The sequence below is a fragment of the Leptidea sinapis genome, chromosome Z (assembly GCF_905404315.1).
Source record: "Leptidea sinapis chromosome Z, ilLepSina1.1, whole genome shotgun sequence".
In the NCBI taxonomy this organism is placed as follows: domain Eukaryota; kingdom Metazoa; phylum Arthropoda; class Insecta; order Lepidoptera; family Pieridae; genus Leptidea; species Leptidea sinapis.
Window position 1 is genome coordinate 8,435,726 of NC_066312.1, and position 23,733 is coordinate 8,459,458.

At 32.8% G+C, this 23,733-nt stretch overlaps 1 protein-coding gene across 2 annotated transcripts in view; it reads right to left on the bottom strand.

Moving 5' to 3' along the window:
- The window catches only part of LOC126978354 (serine/threonine-protein kinase tricornered), a 34,412-nt gene continuing 10,679 nt past the window's right edge, over window positions 1-23,733 (bottom strand). Inside the window, exons 3-11 of one of the 2 annotated variants that reach the window (XM_050827109.1) lie at window positions 19,586-19,730; window positions 15,897-16,044; window positions 15,464-15,574; window positions 13,871-14,112; window positions 13,181-13,320; window positions 11,175-11,346; window positions 7,906-8,070; window positions 6,333-6,496; window positions 1-4,325 (exon numbers count right to left, since the gene is read on the bottom strand). In XM_050827109.1, coding sequence (XP_050683066.1) covers window positions 4,210-4,325; window positions 6,333-6,496; window positions 7,906-8,070; window positions 11,175-11,346; window positions 13,181-13,320; window positions 13,871-14,112; window positions 15,464-15,574; window positions 15,897-16,044; window positions 19,586-19,707 — 1,380 coding nt within the window. In that variant the 5' untranslated portion in view covers window positions 19,708-19,730 and the 3' untranslated portion in view covers window positions 1-4,209. Of the gene's footprint in view, window positions 4,326-6,332; window positions 6,497-7,905; window positions 8,071-11,174; window positions 11,359-13,180; window positions 13,321-13,870; window positions 14,113-15,463; window positions 15,575-15,896; window positions 16,045-19,585; window positions 19,731-23,733 lie in introns of both variants that reach the window. The other variant, XM_050827108.1, reaches the window with a different exon arrangement.

The window sequence follows — 23,733 nt, forward strand, 5'->3', positions numbered from 1 at the left end:
TCCATTATTAGGGTTCAAGCCTATACAGCCGTATTCATTATTTAATAATTAAATGTCAAAGCCATCTTGGCAAGGTTTTTACAATAACAATAAATCATTTTAATGATTTTTGCTTCGTTAGGCCAAAGAAGTATAACTTCTCGCATGTATACATAAGTACACACAATTTTTTTTATAATGATAGACAGTTTGCTTATTATGAGCAACTTGTGGTATTAAAATATTATTAAATAATGATGCTTGTTGCGTGACAATACAATTACAACATTATTATTACAACAAACTAGACGTCAGTGCCCAAAACAGATAAATTTATTTAAAAAAAAAGTTCTCTAGCTGAAATATACGCAATCATTCACTTTTTAATTAATATGTTAAACACGATTGTTACATATTTAAATAAACATATTTGGACGGAATTTAATCGCAACAAATTGAACTCTCATATCATAATGCTATAATTTGTTAACATATTTACAAAATATAATTTTAAAATCGAATAATTATGATACTATATGGAAATATTTGGACAAACAGCGTTGCGTACATTTCCGATAGACAACATTACAAAAAAAAACAGAATACACTTCGAAACGTTACAAATGGTAGAGATAAGTAGAAATAGAAATTACACTATGTAAATACATTTGCAGTATATGCGAAGAAAAATTATTAAAATAATAATTTTCTGAAAAACAAAATTGTGTGGTTCCATCATTAATATTACAACCTATACAGCGTGTTGTATCATATAGTTGTTAAATAATTGTGATATAAGTGAAGAGCATTAATTATATCTACTAGTATTGTTATACATTAACAAGAGCTTTGACAGTGTACGAATTAATTATTTGTTTGTGCTCAGTGTGAATCAGCACTTTGGCAAGATCTATTAAGTTCTGCGCCTTGAGAATTATATCATCAATCGTTTGAATCCAGCGTCAACGAATTGACAATATAATATGATACTCTAAGAGATTGTTGACAATTTGATTTGATTTGATTGCGTTTAAAGGTAAATTTGCGATATTTAATAAAAAAACAGGGTGACACTATAATGGGGACATTAAAAGGAGCACACGGCTAGAGCTATCTAACTTTAATCGTAAAAAATGACTATAAAATTTATAGTAAATCATTTAATTTTGAAATTTACAAACAAACAAATTATATATTTCAGCTTGATGTGTCCCAACGTCATGATAAGAAATCCCAATTAATAATTACATTTATTTAACAAACTACTGTTAATATTTAAACATTATTTGAAATAATTATCACTATGAAATAACTATAATAGCATAAAATATTTAGATCTTTAGTTAATTTGATTTGTGTAAGTTAGTTGGCACTACAGCAGTGCCAACTAACAGTTGGTAGCATCATCACGGTAGACGGTCGTGCCCTATATAAGCCAGAGCGCTTAGTTCAATTAGGCATTCCTTATTGTGAATTCTAAGGGGTAACGTTGCCCAAATTGTATTGAGTCAGTTATTATTATAATTACTAGTGGAAACTGTAAAATATAGTTATTACATTAAATTACAAACCCTATCTACATATATATTTAGGACGGCACGTAGTAGGTGTCAGTGCCAACGCTAGCGAACCGCTACATTACTTACAGGTTGTTCCAGAATGATACTATGGAATTTTAATTTATTTAGGTGAATTATGTATTTTATTTTTGAATATTTTTTTAATGACTACGGTTAAATAGTTGTACCCGTGTGTTTATTTAATGTCGCCATTGTAAAGCCACGCTTTGTACTATTCATTTCGATTCATAGTGGCGCAAAACTTAAATAATTTTTCTTTACTATTTCGCTATATAAATTAGAGTATTCTTTACTCTCAAAGCAAGTCGGCAAGTCAAGCTCTATCTAAATAATCATATAGCAATAGCTAATTAATATTCAAGTATTTATTAAATCAAAACTACTGAGCAGATTTATTATATTACATTTAAATTTATTTTAACGATTGCAACTAATTGAATAATATATTATTTAATTTGACTTTATCTATATCCCATATCGGCTAGAACTACTCGAACTTTAATTAGAATGTCATGTGGTTATTAATACTAATGAATTCATACAACATTTTCGATCAACAAAATCGATTCGATACAAAGCATCCGGAAATAAATAGTTAGTCCTTTCCTACAAAAAATCATTATTTTTTTTCTTCAATCTAATATCCTTGCACTGCGGGTAATTTTTTTTTTAAATTATATGTCATGTGTAAGATAAAGTTGTTTTATTAGACAAGCTCGTCTTATAAATTAACTAGATTAACTAGGGTTTCATGTGTCGTCTGTAAATCAACAAAATTTAAAAAAAAACTATTTAACTTTACGAATGTATTATCAGCAGTTGCAAAGAATATCACAAGTAAACGTTTTAAATCTTACTTTTTAATTCAATTGTTAATAAAAATAAAGTTACAATTATTTTTAATGAAACTCAACTAGGTTCCAATTCACACAAAATTAAAAAAAAAACGAACAAGAACTCAAGTGGAGTTTCTAATTATTGACAAAATAATTCAACAATGAATTAAGTGTGCAGTTATTTCATTTGAATTATCAATAAAAATATTCCAATAACTATAAACAGATTTGTCTATATGCGTCTAAATGGAGTAATATGTGCTGAGTGACTGATTGCGTAGCGTTATATTGTTTATCAACACCCATTCTTTAAATCCTCTATAAAATATTCTAAAACAGTTAGCTTATTGCCAACATTAAACACCTAATATCCTGGTAACCATTACATCATCCAAACGAGTGTTGTAATGAAATTCAGTACAACATTACATTACCCGTTTTCATTGCAACACTCGTTTGGATGATGTAATGGTGACTAGGACTGGCTTTATTTTAGCAGTAAGCTTATTCTTTCAGAATCTTTTATAGATATTATGGGTGTATTTAATTAGGTATTAAAACACTCATGTGATACTATTATCACACAAGGCTTCGTGTTTTAATACCCCTTATTACACAACAGTTGACATCATGTTAACAAAGACAAAACAGGGATTAAATGAATTGTTAAGATATTTAAACTCCAAATTAGTCTAATTAAGCATACATCTATACTCCATCTAGACATTAAGAAGTCAAATTACAAATAAACAGAGCAATGCAGAAGAGACTTTAAATAAATTAATGGTTTAAATTATCTTAACATAGGACAATATACTTTATGGTGAAAAAGCATTCAACTAGTGCTCTAAATATGTTGTGATTGTATATTTACAATAAAATCTATTTAAAGTTCAGGATAATCGCACATTGCACAAATGGATACAGAAACATCGTACATTTCGTTTCATTTGCTATATGTATATTAATAATGTAATCATTCTTAAATGCATACTGTGATGAGAGTAGATTAATTTAAATTTAATATAAGTGGTTAAGGCATGTGATCCAGTCACATTGATTGAAAAATTAGTATACATTAATTATACGAAAATATAAGAATGAGTTAGTATTTTACTCGAAAAATCGACGAAACCATTCGAACGGTAATTATTACAACAATTATTTATTAAATTAACCATTTCATTAATTAATGAAAATAAGTCTCCTAAAGACTTATTGAAAATTGTTCGAAGAGTTACGGGTCAAATCGACAGTTATAATTTCCTAATGAATTTATATAACTAACCATATTATTAATTAATAAAAAGACCCCCTACAGATTATTTGAAATGTTTTCGAAGGGTTAGGAGTCATATCGAGACCGAAAATCTCGATATATTTTAATTTAATGATAATTTATTGAACTAACCATATCAATTATCTAATGAAAATAAGTCCCTTACAGACTATTTGAAAATTGTTCGAAGAGTTACGGGTCAAATCGAGAGTTATTTATTTTCTCAATATATTTTAATCGCTCTTGAGCTAATGTCGTCCGTTCTAGTCTAAATGTAACTTCAACAATTACGTGTACAAAGTGCGTTTGCCCTGAATTCGTCGAACATTCCCGTAATCAAATTAAGAGATTGTCTTGAACGCATAAAATAAGAACACATAAACGAATTAACACAAGGAAATACATTCGCAGGGCAAATACAATATACAATGGAAAAAGAAAACAACGCAAATAAATTGTATATTAAATTGTATAACTATAATAGGTTAGCAATAAGCTCGGGTGTATTGGCGATGTTGGTACTGGATAGTTTCGATCACTTTTTGGTTGGCGTTCCCCTTTGAGTAAGACCCTCGAATCGTTTGAAAGTATAATTTATGAAGACCCAATCTTTGTACGCCACCTCGCCGTCTTGTGTAGTTGGTGCAGATGCTGAAAATACGACAATCATCTATCAATTCACATTACCTAGGCCTCACAGATTATTATTTATGAAAAAGTTTAGATATTTAACAGACATAGATAACGACGCGACTATTTTACTTTAGTTATTTTCATAGTATTATGTCCTATGTATGGATGGGACAATGCTGCCGATATAAATACCATCTCTGTGTTGCAGAAAAGGGCTATTCGCGCTATTTATAACTTAGCTCCTAAAGAATCATTGAGAGCAAAATTTAAAGAAATAAACATCTTAACTATTTCCTCCTAATATATTTTTGATAATAAGTGAATTTGCTAGAAACTTTCATTACCATAATGTGTTACCAGGTACAAACATAAACTTACAATGCCTTCTACTCGGCTAAGTCGAGTTAGCAAGTCTTTTTTGGGGCAATGTTTATGCTATTACAACAAGACCCGAGAATCTGTTTAAAACAAATTTATTATGAAATTCAAATGAATTGTTAAAAAAAATTGTGTGATAAAATTATATTAAGAATGGTTACTAACCGCCCTAAGGCTATTAAATAATAAATTTTATTGTACGATATTACATTTTAACCACAATTTAATGAAAAAAAAAGAAGCCCGCTGAGTTTTTTACGCCCGTTCTTATCAGGTCTGATAAAGTATGTTGTCAAATGAATGGTAGTTTTTGACTTTTATATATTATATCCTATTTTGAATAATAAATATTTCAATTTGAATTAATTTATTTAAAAAGACAACAGTTATGACGGTCAAAAAATAAAAACTTTTACATTAGCCCCTTTAAAGGGAAGTGGTAAAAACACTATGCCATTCTACATTAATATAATTGTACCTTCTGAATTTTACAATTATTTTATATAAAGAGTAACTGGTAAATACCGAAATAACATAACAACTACAAAATAAAAGCTTAAAAGTATTTCTTTAGTAGGGACTTCAAAAATATAAAGATTGAGACGACAACTGAGACATTTTAGATAAAAAAACTGTAATGATTAAACATTTTATTGCGGATAAATATTTCTGATTATAATATCGACCAGTTACCTCGAGCAGAAAAATGCTTACAAATCAATTTGTATATTTAAATAGCCGCTTCTTCTCTCTCAGAGCGCCATTTGTTTCCGAAGCGGTAGTAGTATCTAGTATATTAGAAATGACATCAAAAAGAATTCTTAAGGAATCAATTTTGAGAAAATAAATGCCTTTTATGCCTTTTAGCATAATAATATGTAATAATGTTATCCAACAGTCAAAAAATTTATTTTTGTGTGTCCATCTGACTTGAGGTGATACCTTATGAACAAATATTCATATTTTCTTACTTATTCTTAACGATACATCAACAGTACACACATATTACAATTACATAATATACAATAAGAAATTAAATTACTTATGTGGGTACCAATAACAGATGTACACAACATTCATAGTTGCTGCTGTGACAATTTCGTTGATAATAAATCTTCTGTGAAAAATCATTATATATATATTTAATACGGAGAAGAAAGTCTCTTATACACATACAGCAAGACAGGAAAAGACAGCGAGTCTATTTGTGACTGTAACCTATTTTAATTGACAAGTCGTAAACAGTCAGCCCTGCTTGACATTAGCTTCTTAGTACTTTGAATACTAAGCGACTAGCCAACACACACATTGAGAATCAGTTCGTCTATATCAAGTATATTTTGTCTATGGTTTTATTATTATTAGTCCAAAGTCAGCGACATATGTCAAATGATCACGAAACTGAAGTGGCAATGGGCAGGGCTCATAATTCGATCCGGTGGGGCAGTCACGTACCGGAAGGCGTCGTGTTGGTAACCCTCCCACAAATGGAACAATGACCTGGTCAAGATCGCCGTAATACGTTGGATGAGGGCAGCGCAGGACCGATCGTCATGGATATATTTGACCTTTGTCCAGCAGTGGACGTCTTCCGGCTGATGATGTGATGGTTTTATACTATGTAAGGATATACAGGTATACACTCACGTATCTCAAGTTTGACGTCCGGGAAGTCGTCAAAGTTGGAGGTGTCGTCAATAGAGCGAACGTCCACGGTGATGGCAGCAGGACGTTCACGCACGTGGTTCCAGTCCACGCCGCGGAAGAACTGCACCAACTTCACGTCTTCGATGCCGCGTTGGGAACCCAACCTAATGTTAACAATGTATGAGTTTTTTTTAATGAAAATAAGGGACGAGACGAGCAGGACGTTCAGCTAATGGTAATTGATACGCCCTATCAATTACAATGCAATGCCGCTCAGGATTCTTGAAAAATCCAAAAATTATGAGCGGCACTACAAGTCGCGCTCATCACCTTGAGACATAAGATGTTAAGTCTCATTTGCCCAGTAATTTCACTGGCTACGACGCCCTTCAGACTGAAACACACTATTGTTTACACATTACTGGCAGAAATAGGCGCCGATCAAAACAATTTGTTACTTTAAAGTGATAACCCTCCCTTCTGGGAGTTGAATAAGATATACAGAAATTTACAACCCATGTGTACTCGAATGGTCGGCTCAGTTGAAAGAGCGCTCGGACGGAACCCGAGAGGTCGCGGATTCGAGTACCGCATCGCTATAACTTTTTTTCACAAATATAATATGCATAATGTATTAGATACCTTAGATACAGCATCAGCTAGACAAGCAATGAAAACAGGCCAGTTTTATTACCTAAGTGTGCGTGGCAAGCTACGTCTTACACTCAGGATTTGTAAGTCACTTTGTGTTGGTGTGCGTGCATTGCTTAAATTGCGTTTTTACAGCGATAGAAAGTATTTACATAATTTTTATTATTAATAAATGATTAAGGTATTGAAGGTTTTTATGACTTTTACAACCAACGAACGCCATTAATAATGCACTAAAAATCGAGTCAGAATATTTCAACCCACAGAATCGAAGGCCTTCAAACGTAACTGTCTCAAGAAAATTCCATGAAGATTGCTCCCGCGCCACAAGACTCTGAACTTAATTGGCAAAAAGGAGGCGAAAATGAATAATGATCACCTGTATCCATGTCAAATAAGCTACTGTTTAGCTTCCAATTATCAACCAAAGATGACTATTAACTCTGAAAGAGCGGCGATATCACAGCACGAATCTATCATAAATCACGTTTTTTGTTTACAATAACCAAGCATGCTTATCTACTAACATAAACCGCATAAAAACGTGCCAAGCCACAAACATCACATTTTAAGGAATTCATGTTTAAAGTTTAATAAATATTAATGTATTTCATACAAGTGGGTTGGGTACTAAGTCATGATGTCATTTAAGGAGTGACAGTAGGGCTGCCGTTTTTTGTCAATCCGTTAATATGAATCACGTGACCAGTTTTGTGTTCTTAACTCAATTTCGACATGGTTGTGGTTTGGAACGTTTTTCTGGAATTACGTCCAATTATACCTCGACTATTGTAGACACAAGTGGGTATAGCGTTTCAATTGGCCGGCGCCGGATTTGGCGCCAAAACAACTCAGCGAGTGGCTTCTGCGGCGCGCGAGATGTGTTGGCATATCAGAGGTTAAATAAGAAATGACTACCAACCTGCGATCCGGTTCAGAACAGAAGCGCATGATTGTCTCTCTCGCTTCCTCGCTTATGGGTATCTCTGGTGGGAAAGTGAGAGATTCACGCCATGACATGACTTTTCTGTACGTCTCTTGCGGCGACTCGGAGCAAAATGGTGGATAGCCGATCAGCATTTCGTACCTGGAAAGTATAACGATGAAATTTATAAGATGGACACTGTCAGTTTAAATGTACACGTTTTGTTTGCATATTGTGTAGTTTATTTATATAAAATAAAATGAAATATTATTTAATGATAATTAACACCTGATAGACGACTACCGATAACCGCTACCGATGACCGTACCAATAATTCAAAACGGTTGTACTTCTGTTAAAATAATACTTTAATAGGAATTTGGTCAGAGTCAAGTGAAGAAACCTCAATTATATAAGCTAAATAAAGATTAATTTAAAAAAAAAAAGTTGCAACGATTTAATAAGATTCAATAATAGTATTTAATCGCACACTTGGAATTATAAATGACATATCCGTCAATTGCCAGGTTAAAGTTGATAGCTAGAAGTGTAAAAAACAATTTTCAAATTCAAATTCAAATATTTTTATTCAAAATAGGATGTGAAATCACTTATTGAAAGTAAAAAAAAAACTTCCACCCATTCCAAAGTGAATGCCTCAGGCCTGAGAAGAATGGGCGCAACAAACTCAGTGGGCTTTTTTTTTTCATCAAAAATATTTTTTACAATTAAAGTAACATTTACAAAGTAATGCTGTACAATTAAACTTATTATTTAATAGCCTGAGGGCGGTCGCTCCATTTCCAATCTGTGGTATAATTAAGAAAGTCATTTATGTTATAGTAACCTTTACCACACAAACGTTTTTTAACAATTCTTTTGAATAACGTAACACCTTTGTTTTGAACACTTTCTGGGATCTTGTTGTAAAAGTATATAACATCGCCCCACAAAAGACTTACTAACTCGACTAAGCCGAGTAGTAGGCATCATCAGTTTATGTCTGTTCCTGGTGTAATTATAATGAATACATAACAATTTTAAGTGGCAGCAATTCTAAATGTCAACAAAAGCGCATCCTGTGTGAAAACTTGCTAAAAAATTTACAAAATATAATAATTATCACTAAATTATCAAAATCGTTCGAGTCGTTTCAGGGAAAAATAATAGTTATGAACGCTAGCACTATAGAAATGTACATATAAATATAAACTAGCTATTTTGTGGCTCTTAATCGCACATTCTATGAAAATATACACTTCAGTAATAATAATAAGTCGCTATATTATTAAATGTTCATAAATAATTGAAGTTGCATTCGCAAAATACAATAATGTCATAATTAAAAATATTTTGGATTATAATAGAGTTAATATCATAGTTGCATAATAACAAAAGTAATTCTTAGGCGCATAGCAAAACACAAAATCTTTTTGCATTTAAAAACTCAAATTATAAATTAATTAAATTTCTCAAACAAAAACTCAAATTATAAAAATTAACTTCACAAACTTCACTTGACTTAGATATTTTATCTAACTGAATATATATCTAATATATAAAGCTCTCATGTCGCGGTGTTTGTAGTTAATCTCCTTCGAAACAGCTTGACCGATTCTCATGAAATTTTGAGTGCATATTGGGTAGGTCTGAGAATCGGACAACATCTATTTTTCATCCCCCTAAATGTTGGGGACGCCATTTTTTTTTTTTAATTTTAAAGACATTTTTTTTAAATTTGTTTTATTATGAGTCAGTATTAAAAAATACATACAACTTCAAATTTTCACCCATCTACGATCAACAGTTACTTTTCTATCGCGATTTTAACATCGGCAATACAACGTTTGCTGGGTCAGCTAGTATGTATATATAATTAGAATAGTATAACTTTTAAAAACTATAATCAGAATGTATAATGACGTCAATAAACATTTTCTCTTTCTTTCTTTCAATTGAAATGAACACACATATAAAAGACGATATAACCACTGCGACGAACATAGTCACGTTATAATTGATGGAATAAAGTTCCTTGAAAACCGCATTGTGGCCGCCACGCATCCAGATGGTGGGGATAATATGATGCAGTGATTTTTATCTATTGAACCATAAGTCGAATAGATATGAAATTTTGTACGGAATAGTAACACAAATAAGCAACCAAGCAAACTTTACAGATATATTATGCAACAAAATAGTAGTAACAAGTGCATTGCATTTTTGAAGCTCCTATTAAGATGGAACCAACAAAACATCGTCGTTTACTTAGTTATACACCCAAATAAGCTTCCATTTTACGATTTAAGGGGTTCATTTCATAGTATGTTTCGTATCTGTGATGTATATCAATGGCACAACTTGAAAAGATATTTTCCATTATTTTACAACACACTTGCCATAGGTGACGTGGATTATATTACATAGTTTTTCCTCTCATAATTAATTATATTAAACACACGTTTATTTTAAACTATCACACTAGGGCAGTAGTATCTGTTTCATATTACACTGTTTAAGTTGTGTGTCGTTTCAAGATTGATACATAATATAAAATAATTTTTAACTTGAATACTAACATTAACTTACTATGCAGCTTTATTCAAGAAAATGTGTATTTAAATTCTTATAAATAACTTGATAAATCTTAAATAATATTGCATATAAAAATTTGTTATCGCTAAAAAGGTCATATGAAAAGCGTGTTCATTGATCATGAGTCATGACACTCTCGGCTCACTTATCGTAATAACGCCTCGAGCGAAAAGACCAATTTAGCTTACTAGTTTCATAATTTACTATAAAAAAATCTAAAGTATCGACATTCAAAAATCAAATTCAAACATTTTTATTCAATATAGGATCATCATAATATCACTAAATTGAAAGTACCAGTAAAGTAAACTACGAACCATTCGCAAAAGTATGCCTCAGACGTGAAATGAACCATAAAAAAGTAAAATAAAGTAGTAAAATCGTACAATAAACTTTATTGTTCAATAGCCTGAGCGCGGTCGCTCTACTCCCAATCTGTGGTATAATAATTAAGAAAGTTGTTAATGTTATAGTAACCTTTACCACACAAACTTTTTTAAACAATTCTTTTGAACTTTCACTTATCACTTACACTTATATAACGTAAACATAAATCAAATTTATATTTTGAATTAGTGCAGCGTACAAAATCATACTTATTCAGCAGTCAGTTAGCAACTTAATGGATATTTACGCTGGCAGAGTCGTTCGTTATCACCAAAAGTACTTACATAATAACTCCCAAGCTCCACCAATCAGCCTGCGGCCCATATCCCGTCTGTAGGAACACTTCAGGGGCTATGTAGTCGGGAGTGCCCACGGTGGAGTAGGCGAGGGCGCGACGATTACGCTTCCAAGACTCGGCGCGTCGCTTCGAATCCATCGCCGACGACGACGTCGAAACTGGGAAGTAAACTACAACATATATAGCCAATATATCTAACAGTACTTTTTCATATGATTCGCATTTTTCATATAAATGGCGCGTTAGGTCAAAAATATCAGTGTGAATTTTACGATGCGCGCGCACACCGTCACTCAAATTCGATAAAAAGGCATAAAAAATGCATTTATTCTCTCAAAATTGATTCCTTTAGAATTATTTTTGATGTCATTTCTTATACTACTACCGCTTCGGAAACAAATGGCGCTCTGAGAGAGAAGAAGCGGCGCAAGAAACTCTCCCAGCATTCTTCTTTTTTGCGCTCTTTACAATAAAAATATACAATATTGTACAGTCATTTCTATCGCTATAAAATAATCACAATCTAGTCCCAGGCTGTCCGATCATTTAGATATTCAGCAGTGGAGTAATAGGATTTACGACAGAGCAATTTTTTTTTAGCGTGAGGTAAGCTAGCCTCTTGTAACTCATGTTTACTGAATCACAACCAATGGTCGAGAGTCAAAAAAAATTCTATATATAATTTCATTTAATATACAAGTTTTAAAGTTTAAAAAAAATCTCAATAATTGTATAAAAATAATTTAATCATTTCTAACTATGCGGTATAATAATTTTTTCATTGGTTGTATTTAAAAGAAGAAGAGTAACTTCTAACACTGTTGTTTGGTTTTGTAATTCCCTTTCCCTTTGTTGAATATTGCTATGAATTCAAAATACAGTGATTATGTCAAAAGATGTTATTGGAAAATTCATAAAAGCTGACATGATAATGAGAAAATCGGCCACTTATGCAATTACAGCTTTGCTCATAAAATGCTTTGTTTAAGTACATATTATTATAGCGTTGTTAGACGTCTACTTTTGTACTATTTAATAGATAATACTTCTTTGAAACTTAAGTCGTTGCAAATAGGGAAAGATCAATACTGTAATAATAACATAAGTGGGCAATTTTCTCATTTTCTTGTTGGTTTTTCTGCTTTTAAAAGAGGACCATTAATAATTATCGTAATGGTTTCTTTGAGACCTCGTCTTCCACTTAAGTGCAAATTAATTTTTAGATTATAAAATGAAAAAAACATTATTTATCTCAAATACAAATTCACTAGTTACTATAATAATATATATTTATTCTTATTCATATTTTTGTAAGCAAATTTTTATGACTTCGCTTCCTTACTATTTTTAAGAAATTTATTTTTTATCTATCCTCAAACGTAAAAAATATTTCTCGTCCCTTAGTTTGCCTTGAATGATTGCAAAATTACAAATATTAGGTACATTATGTTTTGCTTGTCGAGTACCTTTTTTTATTTTAATTTAATAATATTATTAATTTTAGTAACTACTTAAAAAAAACCTATTTGTACATTTATCTTTACTGTATAGTTATACAGTAAAGATAAATGTACAAATAGGTTTAGTTAATTTTTGCCCTTTTAAGATTATAAAAAAGATTTCGACTCTATCTCTCACAGAGCTATAGTTAAGGCACTTAAGTATCATGAAATCCACGACCTACCCCCTTATTCATAATGGTCCGTTAACTTAAAACAGCCGCTTAGGAGTGTTCTTTCTCATTCTGACTTAGGTCAATAGAAGAAGACAAAGTGAGAATCAGCAATGCTTTTAGTTAGCAGACTATTATGAATAAGGGGGTTAGTCGTAATGAAAAAAGTTATGCACTCAGTTTCGATAATAATTTGATAGCCGTCGGTGTCGAATGTTTTAAAATATCAATAAAAATATCTAGCGTGTACAAAGTCTATTATGAATAGTTATAAAATTAGATCCCCAGCATGATAAATTTATATAAAAAACAACACTCACTGAAGTCAGAAGGCGTTGCTCTCGAAAGATCTCGATAGAAGTCCGTACGATGGCTTTTCTTTAACCCAGTGCACAGACCGAAATCGCTGAGTTTTATATGACCACGAGCATCCAGTAGCAGATTGTCTGGCTTAATGTCTCTGAAACGTCACAAAAATTGCTATAATAACGCCGATCTTACTCCCAGATCATTACAATAAATTAATTTACAAAAATTCTGAGCGGCAATACAATATAATATTGTGCTCGTCACCTTGAGACATTAGATGTTGAGTCTCATTTGCCCAGTAATTTCACTAGCTACGGCGCCTTTGAGACCAAAACACAGCAATGTTTACACATTACTGCTTTACGGCAGAAATAGGCGCCTCCCACTGGTGAAAAGTTAATGACCACATATTTATAGTATATTAAAATAATATTGACACACTTTTAAACAAATTATCTTGCCCCAAACTATAAGGGCAACAATGGTACAAGATATAAACAATAAAGATACATAAATATATATAAATATCCATGACTCGGAAAAAAACATCCGTATTCATCATATAAATGTTTGCACCGGGATTTGAACCCGGGACCTCTAGCTCAGTAGGCAGAGTCACTAACCACTGGGCTATTTGACTATTCTAAAACGCAGTTTTCAATAATTGCTTCTACAATAATTATGACAAGAAGATCAAATACCTGTGTATGAATCCGAGTTTATGTATACTATCAATAGCTAAAGCTGTTTCCGCAACATAAAACTGAGCACACTCCTCACTGAGGGTGTCCTTCTTCATAAGGAGTGTCATCATGTCACCACCAGGCAGGAACTCCATGATGAGGTAGAGGTTCATAGGATCTTGGAAGCTGTAGTACATTTTTACTACCCACTGGTGGTCTGCTTCTACTAAGATGTCCCTTTCAGCTCTTACATGGGCCACCTGAAATACGTGGGATGAATATAATATGCAAAACGAATATATGAGATCTGTCATACAATAAACTAAACTCTAGAGTTATTTTTTAAGGAGTATAATCAAAACAAAAGCATGACATATCCACAAAAGGGCTCATTTAATTCGAAACACTGCATAACTTTTCAATATTTGTTCAAAAATAAGGCTTTCTATATATAATATCATATATTAGTTTTGTTATTAAGACTAAGTGGTCGGATATTTAAGACATGCTTCATTTTTTCAGCTATACCTGTCCGATCAGAGTCCGATCCGTATCTTCAAAAACACGGTCCCGAAGTAATCGTAGAACTATTTCTACGGTTGACTGAAAGAAATCGGATGACGGAAGCCGGATCTAGTGCGTAAACTATAATAGAAATAGTTTTACGACTATTCTGGACCGTGTTTTCACGGATAGGGATGGGACTCTGGGTCTCTACTCGCAAAATCAACAACGATACATTCGGAAAGATACGATAATTCTCCGAATATATCGCAACTTCCCTACTCTAATAAATGTTCGAATTCGTTTATCGTAACCATAGACTAATATTTTGGATTTTTTACTATATTAGTGTGAATGAATTATATGCAAACCTTGAAAAACTAAAATATATTATCTGTGCTATGTCGCTGTTAAGTGTCAAAAGTCAAAACATAGTTTAGCAAAGGACCATGCCAGACTCTGCTCCACCAATTTATATCATTTATACAAAATGTACATATTCTAGAATTATGTAATGAATATAATATGATTATTTAAAAATGAATAAATAATACGAACTTGCGAATAAATAACATGTAAGAAAAAGTATCTCAACCCGTCGACTTCCTATTTGTCAGGCCGCCATTTGCATTACTTTCTACGCATAAACGACTTAAATTACTTGGTAGTAGAAAAAAACCTGTTGAATATCTAATTAATGTTTAAATATTTGGCGTATGTTTATTTATTTAATATACACCAAAATACTCAAGAAATTGACTTCAATTAACTTGACAATCAAAATAAATGCACAACTACAACTTAAAACGATAATAACAACGACAGCCTAGAAGGTGTCGTTGAGATTATCGTAAAAGTGACGTTTGATTATTTGTTAAATACGAATATTCGTCTCTGATATTTTCAACTAAGAGTAGGATTAGGACCGATGATATCGAATAATGTTTCGTTCGTTCAATCATCGTTTTGACATTGAATACGATGTAACTAAGAGTAGGATTCGACGCGACTAAAACCACAATATATCTATTGATTTTAGGAGTAGGCGATGATCGGATGTAGTGCGAAAGCGCTCTTACGGTATAAATAGTTTACGATGCAACTCACCTGTTCCTTTTCAAGCATGTCCGCCTTTCTGAGTATTTTCATAGCATAGACGTGGCCCGTGTCTTTCTTTTGAACAAGTCGCACCTCACCAAAGGCACCTCTACCTATCACCTAAAAAATATCGATAAAAATTCACTTCCCTCGATATTTGCGATTTCATCAGATCTTTGTTAGGTATTTCTATTTTTACTAGTGTCTCTAGCATATCTGGTATGTCATAGAGATTATATATCGAAACAATTTGTTATTTTAAAGTGAAAAGTCACTTCTAGAAATAATACACAAATACCATCAGCTGAACGTCCTGCTCGTCTCGTCTCTTATTATCATAAAAAAAACTCAGTCGGATTGATTTTCTGCTTTCTTCGATCTTATTCAAAATCATAAATTTTGCACAAATCAGCGAACAATGTAAATGGTACAGTAAAAATACCTTAAGTGGTTCGAAATCTTCAACGCCGAGCCTCGACCGTTTGAGTCTGAGAAACTCTGTCTCTTTCTGGGCATGTTGTTGACGCTTTTCCTGCTTTTGGCTCTCTGTGAGGCTTTCATCTTTGAGGGACTCCTCGAGCTTTTCCAGTCTATAAAGGTATAAGTTTTTTATTAATAATAAAATATCTTTACTATTAAAAAACTTTTATAACGTTTCATAAGCGTAGTATAAACATTATTGATACATACAAGATATTTGAGTAAAGATATAAGAGTTAATTATTTAACATAAAATATGCACCACTGCAATAATTCCACCTCTATGCCGCACACGATGAAATAATCGACATGATATAGCGGCGAACAGTTCGCTTCTAGTTTCAGCAAACGCACGCACATTAAAACTTTACGTTATCATAGCATTGCCAACAACAATCGCTAAAGTTAATGTGTTTCCAGAGACTGAAGTCTAGAGCTTCGAAGTGAAACTTGTTTAGCGGCGTTGAGCACTTTCCTTGGGATGAGTATAAAATATTAACACGTGGTCTGATCGAAAATTCGTAAGACCGTTGTTGAAATAATGGATGATTAGATAGGATAAGATTATTGATTTTTCTGAGGGATAATCTTTTTAATGTAAAATAATTGTAATAGTTCTAAAGTGTACAATTTTTCATGTAAGTAATATAAATTGTAATTTTTGAATACGATAACGCAATAAATGAATTTGTTAACCACATAAACGCCCGTACTTTTATACTGATATATAAAGCAATTCGTGCAAAATTAATCGCTAAACATTCCAAAATATTCTGAAATGCACATCGTTATTGGTCAAGTTTTAACTTCTGCCGGCACTCCCAGAGTGCAACCCGTATTTTCTTATATAAGAGGGAGCAAACGGGCAAGAGGCTCACGTTATAAGACGCAGTGGTGAAGCAACCACCCACGGACATCTGCGAAACCAGGGGTGAAGAGGATTCAAAAAAGAAAAAAATAATTTAATGTTAAAATAAGGTTTTCTTGCTTAGAATATAAAATAATTAAACTAGAAATAACATATAATAACCAAACGAGCGAGACTAAAGCTTAATGAGATGAAAAATTTAATTTGGCAGATATCCAGACACGTTCAATGCCAATGCGATATTTTGAGCCTTCATGAAATGCAATATGGTCATGTTGCCGATAAAGACATAGATAAAAGATAGCGCTGATAATATTCTGTAATCGCTATATCTTTAGAAATATCCTGTCATTTTCGATGCGTATTAAAATGTACAACGCTATGTGAGTACGTCTTTATGTCAGACAATCGTTATGAAGCCACCACTTATGAAATGTTATATGAATTCAATATACATTAACTCCTTTGCAAAGCTTAATGCCGCATAGAAAAACGTGCGGATTTTATGATTTCTAAATTAATTAAAAAACAAAGAAACAGTACACAATATATTAAATATTAAATAAAAAAAATGTAATGTTATAATGATAATAGCTAGAAAAAAGGTTTAATTAATAAAACTATTTCACAATTGTATTCATTAATATATAAACTGTAGCAGATGTCAGGTTATCCGCGAGTTTCATGTTATTAGGTGACATTCATGAAAGATTCAGTAGATAGGGTTGCAGAAACTCAATCTTATATCTTTAAACGAGAAATTCTTGTATATAAATATATATATAATTTGAACATCGGAAACGGCTCCAACGATTTTATTGAAATTTTGTATACAGGTAGTATCGGGGGCGAGAAATCGATATAGTTAGGTTTGAATTTAAAAAAAAAAATCCGTGTTTTAATGAGAAACGGCTACAATTAGAATACGAAGGTAAATTTCGCTATAATAGCTCAGATGGGACATTGGGTGATCCGGAAAGCAGAAGACCCCGGTTCGAATCCGAATCTACTATTAGTGCTTTTTTGTTCAAGTTTTTTACCTTTTTAAAAATCCGAGCAAGGTTCGGTCATCCAGGTACTTGTTTAAACAAGGGAAAAGAGATAGGGTGTTTGCCGTGAAAATAGATTGGGATGTCTAATATAATTTATGGCATAGGCACCTAAGGAGCTTAAGTAGGTAGGCAATTAGTTATACACGCATGACTCGACTCAATGATTAAGTTATCTCCGAATGGATAGATTCTTTGATGTTGCGTACAGTTACAGATATGGATTCTCTCTGCATCTTCTACCGCTTATGCCACAGGGTGAGCTCAGACGAGTTGTTCGACTAGATAACAGCAGCCGAAATCCACCATCAACATTATATGATGCCTGTCATCCTACAATCAGGCGTTCTGCGAGAAACTTGTTGCCTTGTACAGTTATAATGTGAAATGAATTATCGGCTGGAGTTTTCCCGAACGAGACGACTTAGGGATCTTCAAATTTAGAGCAGAGAGTAGCCTCTTTGAACGGCTTGATCACCTGGCATTGCGTGAAGACGTCGCATCATTGTGTGTCTTCTATCGCATCTATCACAGGGAGTGTTCCGGAGAGCTGTTTGACCTGATTCCTGCCACTGAATTCGACCTTCACACGACACGCTACAAATTAGGATAGCATGCCCACCATCTGGAGGCGTTCCTCGACAGTGCTATTTTCAAGGAACTTTATCCACGTACAACAAAGATGTGGAATTAGCTTCCATGTGTGGTGTTTCCGGGACTATACGACGTGCGTACCTTCAAAAAAGGGCGTACACCTTCCTTAAGGGCCGGCAACGCTTCTCTGGTGTTGCAAGAGAATATGGGTGGCGGTGATCACTTAACACCAGGTGACCCGTACGCTTTGTCCTCCTTTTGCATAAAAACTGACTCTCCACCTCAGGTATTGCGGATGTCCATGGGCGGTTGCCTCACCACTCCCCATCACGTTAGCCTCTTGTCCCCTCTTACATAAAAAAAAATGAGGCAAAGACTATGTGAGTTTGAAATACAACGGAATGCGCAGCCGCGGTATGAACGAGTGCAACAACAAATATTATTACTATTACCAGTATTCTCATTCAGTGTGTATTTAAACCACATACATTATGTAATTCGATTTGCACGATCGCGAAATACCTAATCGGTGTGATTAACAATTAATTTAAATTCTGCACTGTCACTATGTGAATGATAAACTTTGACCACTGCACTGCATTGATTCGATTTAATTTTTACTGTCATTTGAATAACATCTACTGATAACTATTTAAATATTTCTAAATAATTTGTTTTAACGGAGTCTAATTGGTAATAATAATAGGCGTTATAACACGAAAAAAAGGTGTGTGTACTTATGTATGCACGCAAGAAGTTATACTTCTTTGACCTAACAAAGCGAAAATCCATAAAATTATTTATTCCTCGTGCTATTCTACGTTTGTAGAAAGAACAATATTGTAAAAATCTTGCATCGATGGCTTTGACTAAATTTATATTAATTATTAAATTAATTAATTATTAAATAACGAATACGGCTGTACGGGCTTGAGCCCTTTGCCTGTCCTAATAATGGACGAAGAAACCAAAAAAAAACAATAACGAATGTCGCAAACGTCAGATAATTTTAGGAACCAACTTCACTCTGTTACTTTTGTGTTTAAGTGATGCGCGCGCATCTTGAAATTTCACTCTCATAATTTTTTCATAACGCGCCTAAAGAAATATAAAAACAATAAATACACTAATCAGTCTTACCTTTGTTTCCTCTCATAGAGCTGAGAAATGAGATTCGTATAGAAATTTTCTAGAGTGACTTTGGCCTTAGTAGCCTTGTCAATAGTGTGACCGCTAAAGCGGATATTATCTGTACCAGTCATCTCCAGCACCCCTGCAACAGCATCTAAAATGAGCAAACCAACAATATCTGTAAATAACGTCTTTTCTAGCATACATAGCTTAATCAATTTATAACTACTGCTTAACGGCCGTTTACAAACTATGCATACATATAAATAAAATTCGAGTGTCTGTTTGTAATATTGAAACAACCGTTTTTTTACTACATTTATATGAATATATATACACCAACATAACAATTTTTACTATTTTTTTTCTGTCACACAGTTTGTTACGGCTAATCTGTGAAATGGCTGGACCTATTTTGACTTTTATTGACAGGTAGCTGATGTAATAAGCAGTAACTTAGACTACGTTTATTTTAGAAAAAAAATTAATTTTAGAAATATAAAGTAATGTTGCAATGTCCAAGAAACGGTCAAAGTCTATAAATAATTTGTAGGGCAAAACAACGTTTGCCGAGTCAGCTAGTAAGCTATATATCTTTAGTTTAACACACTAGAGGTAGACAAATCTATACTTTTACGCTTACTTACATTTCAATAACCTATCGACAGATAAGATTTTGTCATTAAACGGTGAAAGCAATATATCCGTAACTAGAGATACGTTATTGAAAACAGCCGTAAATCCACAAGCAATCGAATCAACAAACATTAAATGTATTAAGTACTTGTTACAAAAACATGAGGAACTTATTTGCGAATTTGTGCTGGCTGGATAGTTTACTGAGATTTCACTTAGTGCTTGGTTGGTTGTAACAATTTGATGAAGTCAATCGATGCTGACGTCACCGATTTACATAAATTTGTACGACAAAATAATTAACATAATAATAGTTAAAAGTATTAATATCGATTGAACTATGTTGCATTTTAATTGGTTAACTAACGAGGTAGACCCATTTTCTTTGTGGTTGGCTCTTTATATAAAATTTTGCCGGATAACAACCCACCTGTTTGAATTTATAAGCATATATGAACTATGTGACAACCTGTTAAAAAAAATGAAAAGACTACACTCTCTGCCACTGACCTCTACTATATACCACTGGACTGGCGGCTGTCAAAGTGCTTTTGTGTCTGTTTGATATTCGCCATTTTGGCGCTATTGGCCATGTAGCGAGAGTCTGCGGTACTAAAACTAGTTATGACAACCGCAGCATACATCGATAGATGGTGGTAAACTATTTACAAAAAAAATTGTGTACTTTATTACGTTGATTCTTGAAGTATAAATAACACGGAAAATGAACGAAATTAATGCAAAATGCAAAAATACTTCAGATTATTGTACGTTCCTTCGCAGTCATTTGTATTATACGTCAAATTTAGTTCTCTGGACGCTCGCGAATGGCGCTTCAAATAGGCACAAAAAATTTGCATTCAAACATATGGAGCAGCCTGCCCAGTAGTATTAATACAGGTCATTGCTCTCTGCTGTCAACTCCTAAAATTAATATTTACAAATGATTTGCAAAATTTTAACTTTTGTTTTCCCCTGTGTAAATTATCACTCGAGAGAAAGTACAATTCCTAGTATTAGGATGCGTTGAGGCCCTCCTACGAACCGCCAACATTCTCCCCTCGTTTCTCAGGCAAAGTTATTTCATATTATTTGTATCCAACCACAGAACAACAATACAATAATAACACTGCTCTTGCTATCACAAAATATAGAATTTCCTTCAACGCACGGCACAATAATCAACACTATTTTTAAGAGGTATTTTTATTGTCCATTAGCAAAGAGAGATTTCCTTTTTAATCACTTACACTGAATTTCATCATTTAGAATTTACCTTACATCATTCAACGTGAATTTCCTCTATCATTAACCTAACCACGACATGGGTATCTTTGAAAAAAACGCGTACACCTTCCTTAAAGGTCGGCAACGCTCCTGTGATTCCTCTGGTGTTGCAAGAGAATGTGGGTTTGCTTCACTAAGTTTATTGTCAATTTAATGGTAAATATACAGAAATAAATGCGAAAAACATGTATTCAATACACTATTTAATAAATTAATCAATGTATTCATTAGAAAATATTGAAATACCTGCGAGTTATATGATTTACTCACCTTGACACATTCATGATAAATGTTTATGAATTATCAACACGTGAAAATTAATACGTTGTATCAAAACGAGCACAAAAATATCTAGCCACAAAGGAACCGTACATATAACATAAGCAATTAATAAGGAAATTTTAAACTACCTTCAGAATGTTTAATATTTTACTAGGCAGTGATCCGTTTAGGTATCAAACGCTAGTATAACTGGTTAATAAACTGTGCACAATGCTATTTCTATGAGGCGTTTCTATATTATGCAATGAAACAAACCATTTTTCTTCCCTTTGCTTTGAAAATAGCCTTTAAGTGTACCGTAGAGGTGACCGAACATATTTGTCAACACAATTAGCACAAAACCACTGCCTAACACAGTGAAGTAAAAACTTAGACACTATTACACGTAATAACTTTATTAAACCTTTGACCGCCCATGAGGCGGTTACGAAAGCTTCTAACATACAATACAACATTCATCCTGATGAAATATATATATATATAAGCATATAAAATGTCCGATCAGCATTCGTGAAACGAGCTATCGCTTATTTGTTTTAGGGTATCGTGGGGAAGTTTAAAGCAATACGTAATAAATGCTTTATTACACCATTCTCTCCGTCTACGAAGCAGATTCATATCTCTATTATACACCACATAAATAAATACTTTGACTTCAAATTTGCTATGAGGATTAACAATGCATTTATTTTTTTAGTTAAGGTGGTTTAAAATAATATGTGGGTCAATTGAGAATCTTATATCATATCGTTTAAAATATCGATTGAAAATAACGTATAAATCCAGTATGACCACATATTTATAATTATCTTGAATTACCAGTTGCATAAGTAAATTCAAATGTTCAGATAAAGTTTCAGAACACAAAGTGTAATAATGCCTGCTACTCGGCTAAGTCGAGTTAGTGAGTCTTTTGTGGGGCGGTGTATATGCTTTTACAACAAGACCCCAGAAAATATTCAAAACAGATTTATTACGAAATTCAAAATAATTGTCAAAAAAACATTTGTGTGGTAAAGGTAACATAATGACTTTCTCAATGATACCACATATTGGGAATGGATCGACCGCCCCGTACGATTTTACATTCTAACCATATTTTTAGAAAAAAAAAAGAAGCCCGCTGAGTTTCTTGCGCCCGTTCTTCTCAGGTCTGAGGCATACTTTTTCGAATGGGTGGTAGTTTTATATTGTATCCATATAAAGCTGATATAATATATATTTAATAATAATTTGAATCTATATTTAAAGTAAAATAAATCACAGTTTTATTAGGAACGTACGTACGTTAGGAGCGGCTTTAATCAATCTACTGAACCATCAGCGAGAGTGTCGAATAAATGACCATTTGTAGCACACAAATGACTAAGTTGCTTTGTCTTCACTTTGTAACAAGTAAAGGGAACACATAGGGTACTCAGCGATAATCAAACAAAGGAATGTTTAATGGGAAACAATATAATAAATATCAAACAATCAAATCATTTTCACAGCGAAATACGATCATTTTTCATACCGTCAAAGATTGATTGCGGACTAAACTCTTTAAAGTGTATGTAAAGGGGCTATGTTAAGATACATACGATGAAAGAGATAAAGATTCCTGGAACATGAAGGGCGTGAAAACTTCGTCTAACACGGGTTTGACATGAAACCTACCTAGATCTGTTATAAAAACAAAAAAGCCGTGTAGTGAAATTTCGTAAAAAAAATCCGAAATAAAAAGAAATACTTTTTTTGAAACTTATCTAAGATTATGGGTCGGCGCAAAAAATATATTTACAAGTAGGTTAATATATTATAACGACTTTTAAAACTAATAATTTAAATTGAGTAAACATGATAATTGAAACCTAAACACTACCAAAACTTATATTAGTTTTACAAATTATAGTCAACTATAAATAAACTGATTTAAGGGAACGGTTTTTGTTACACGTGATTTATTCAGG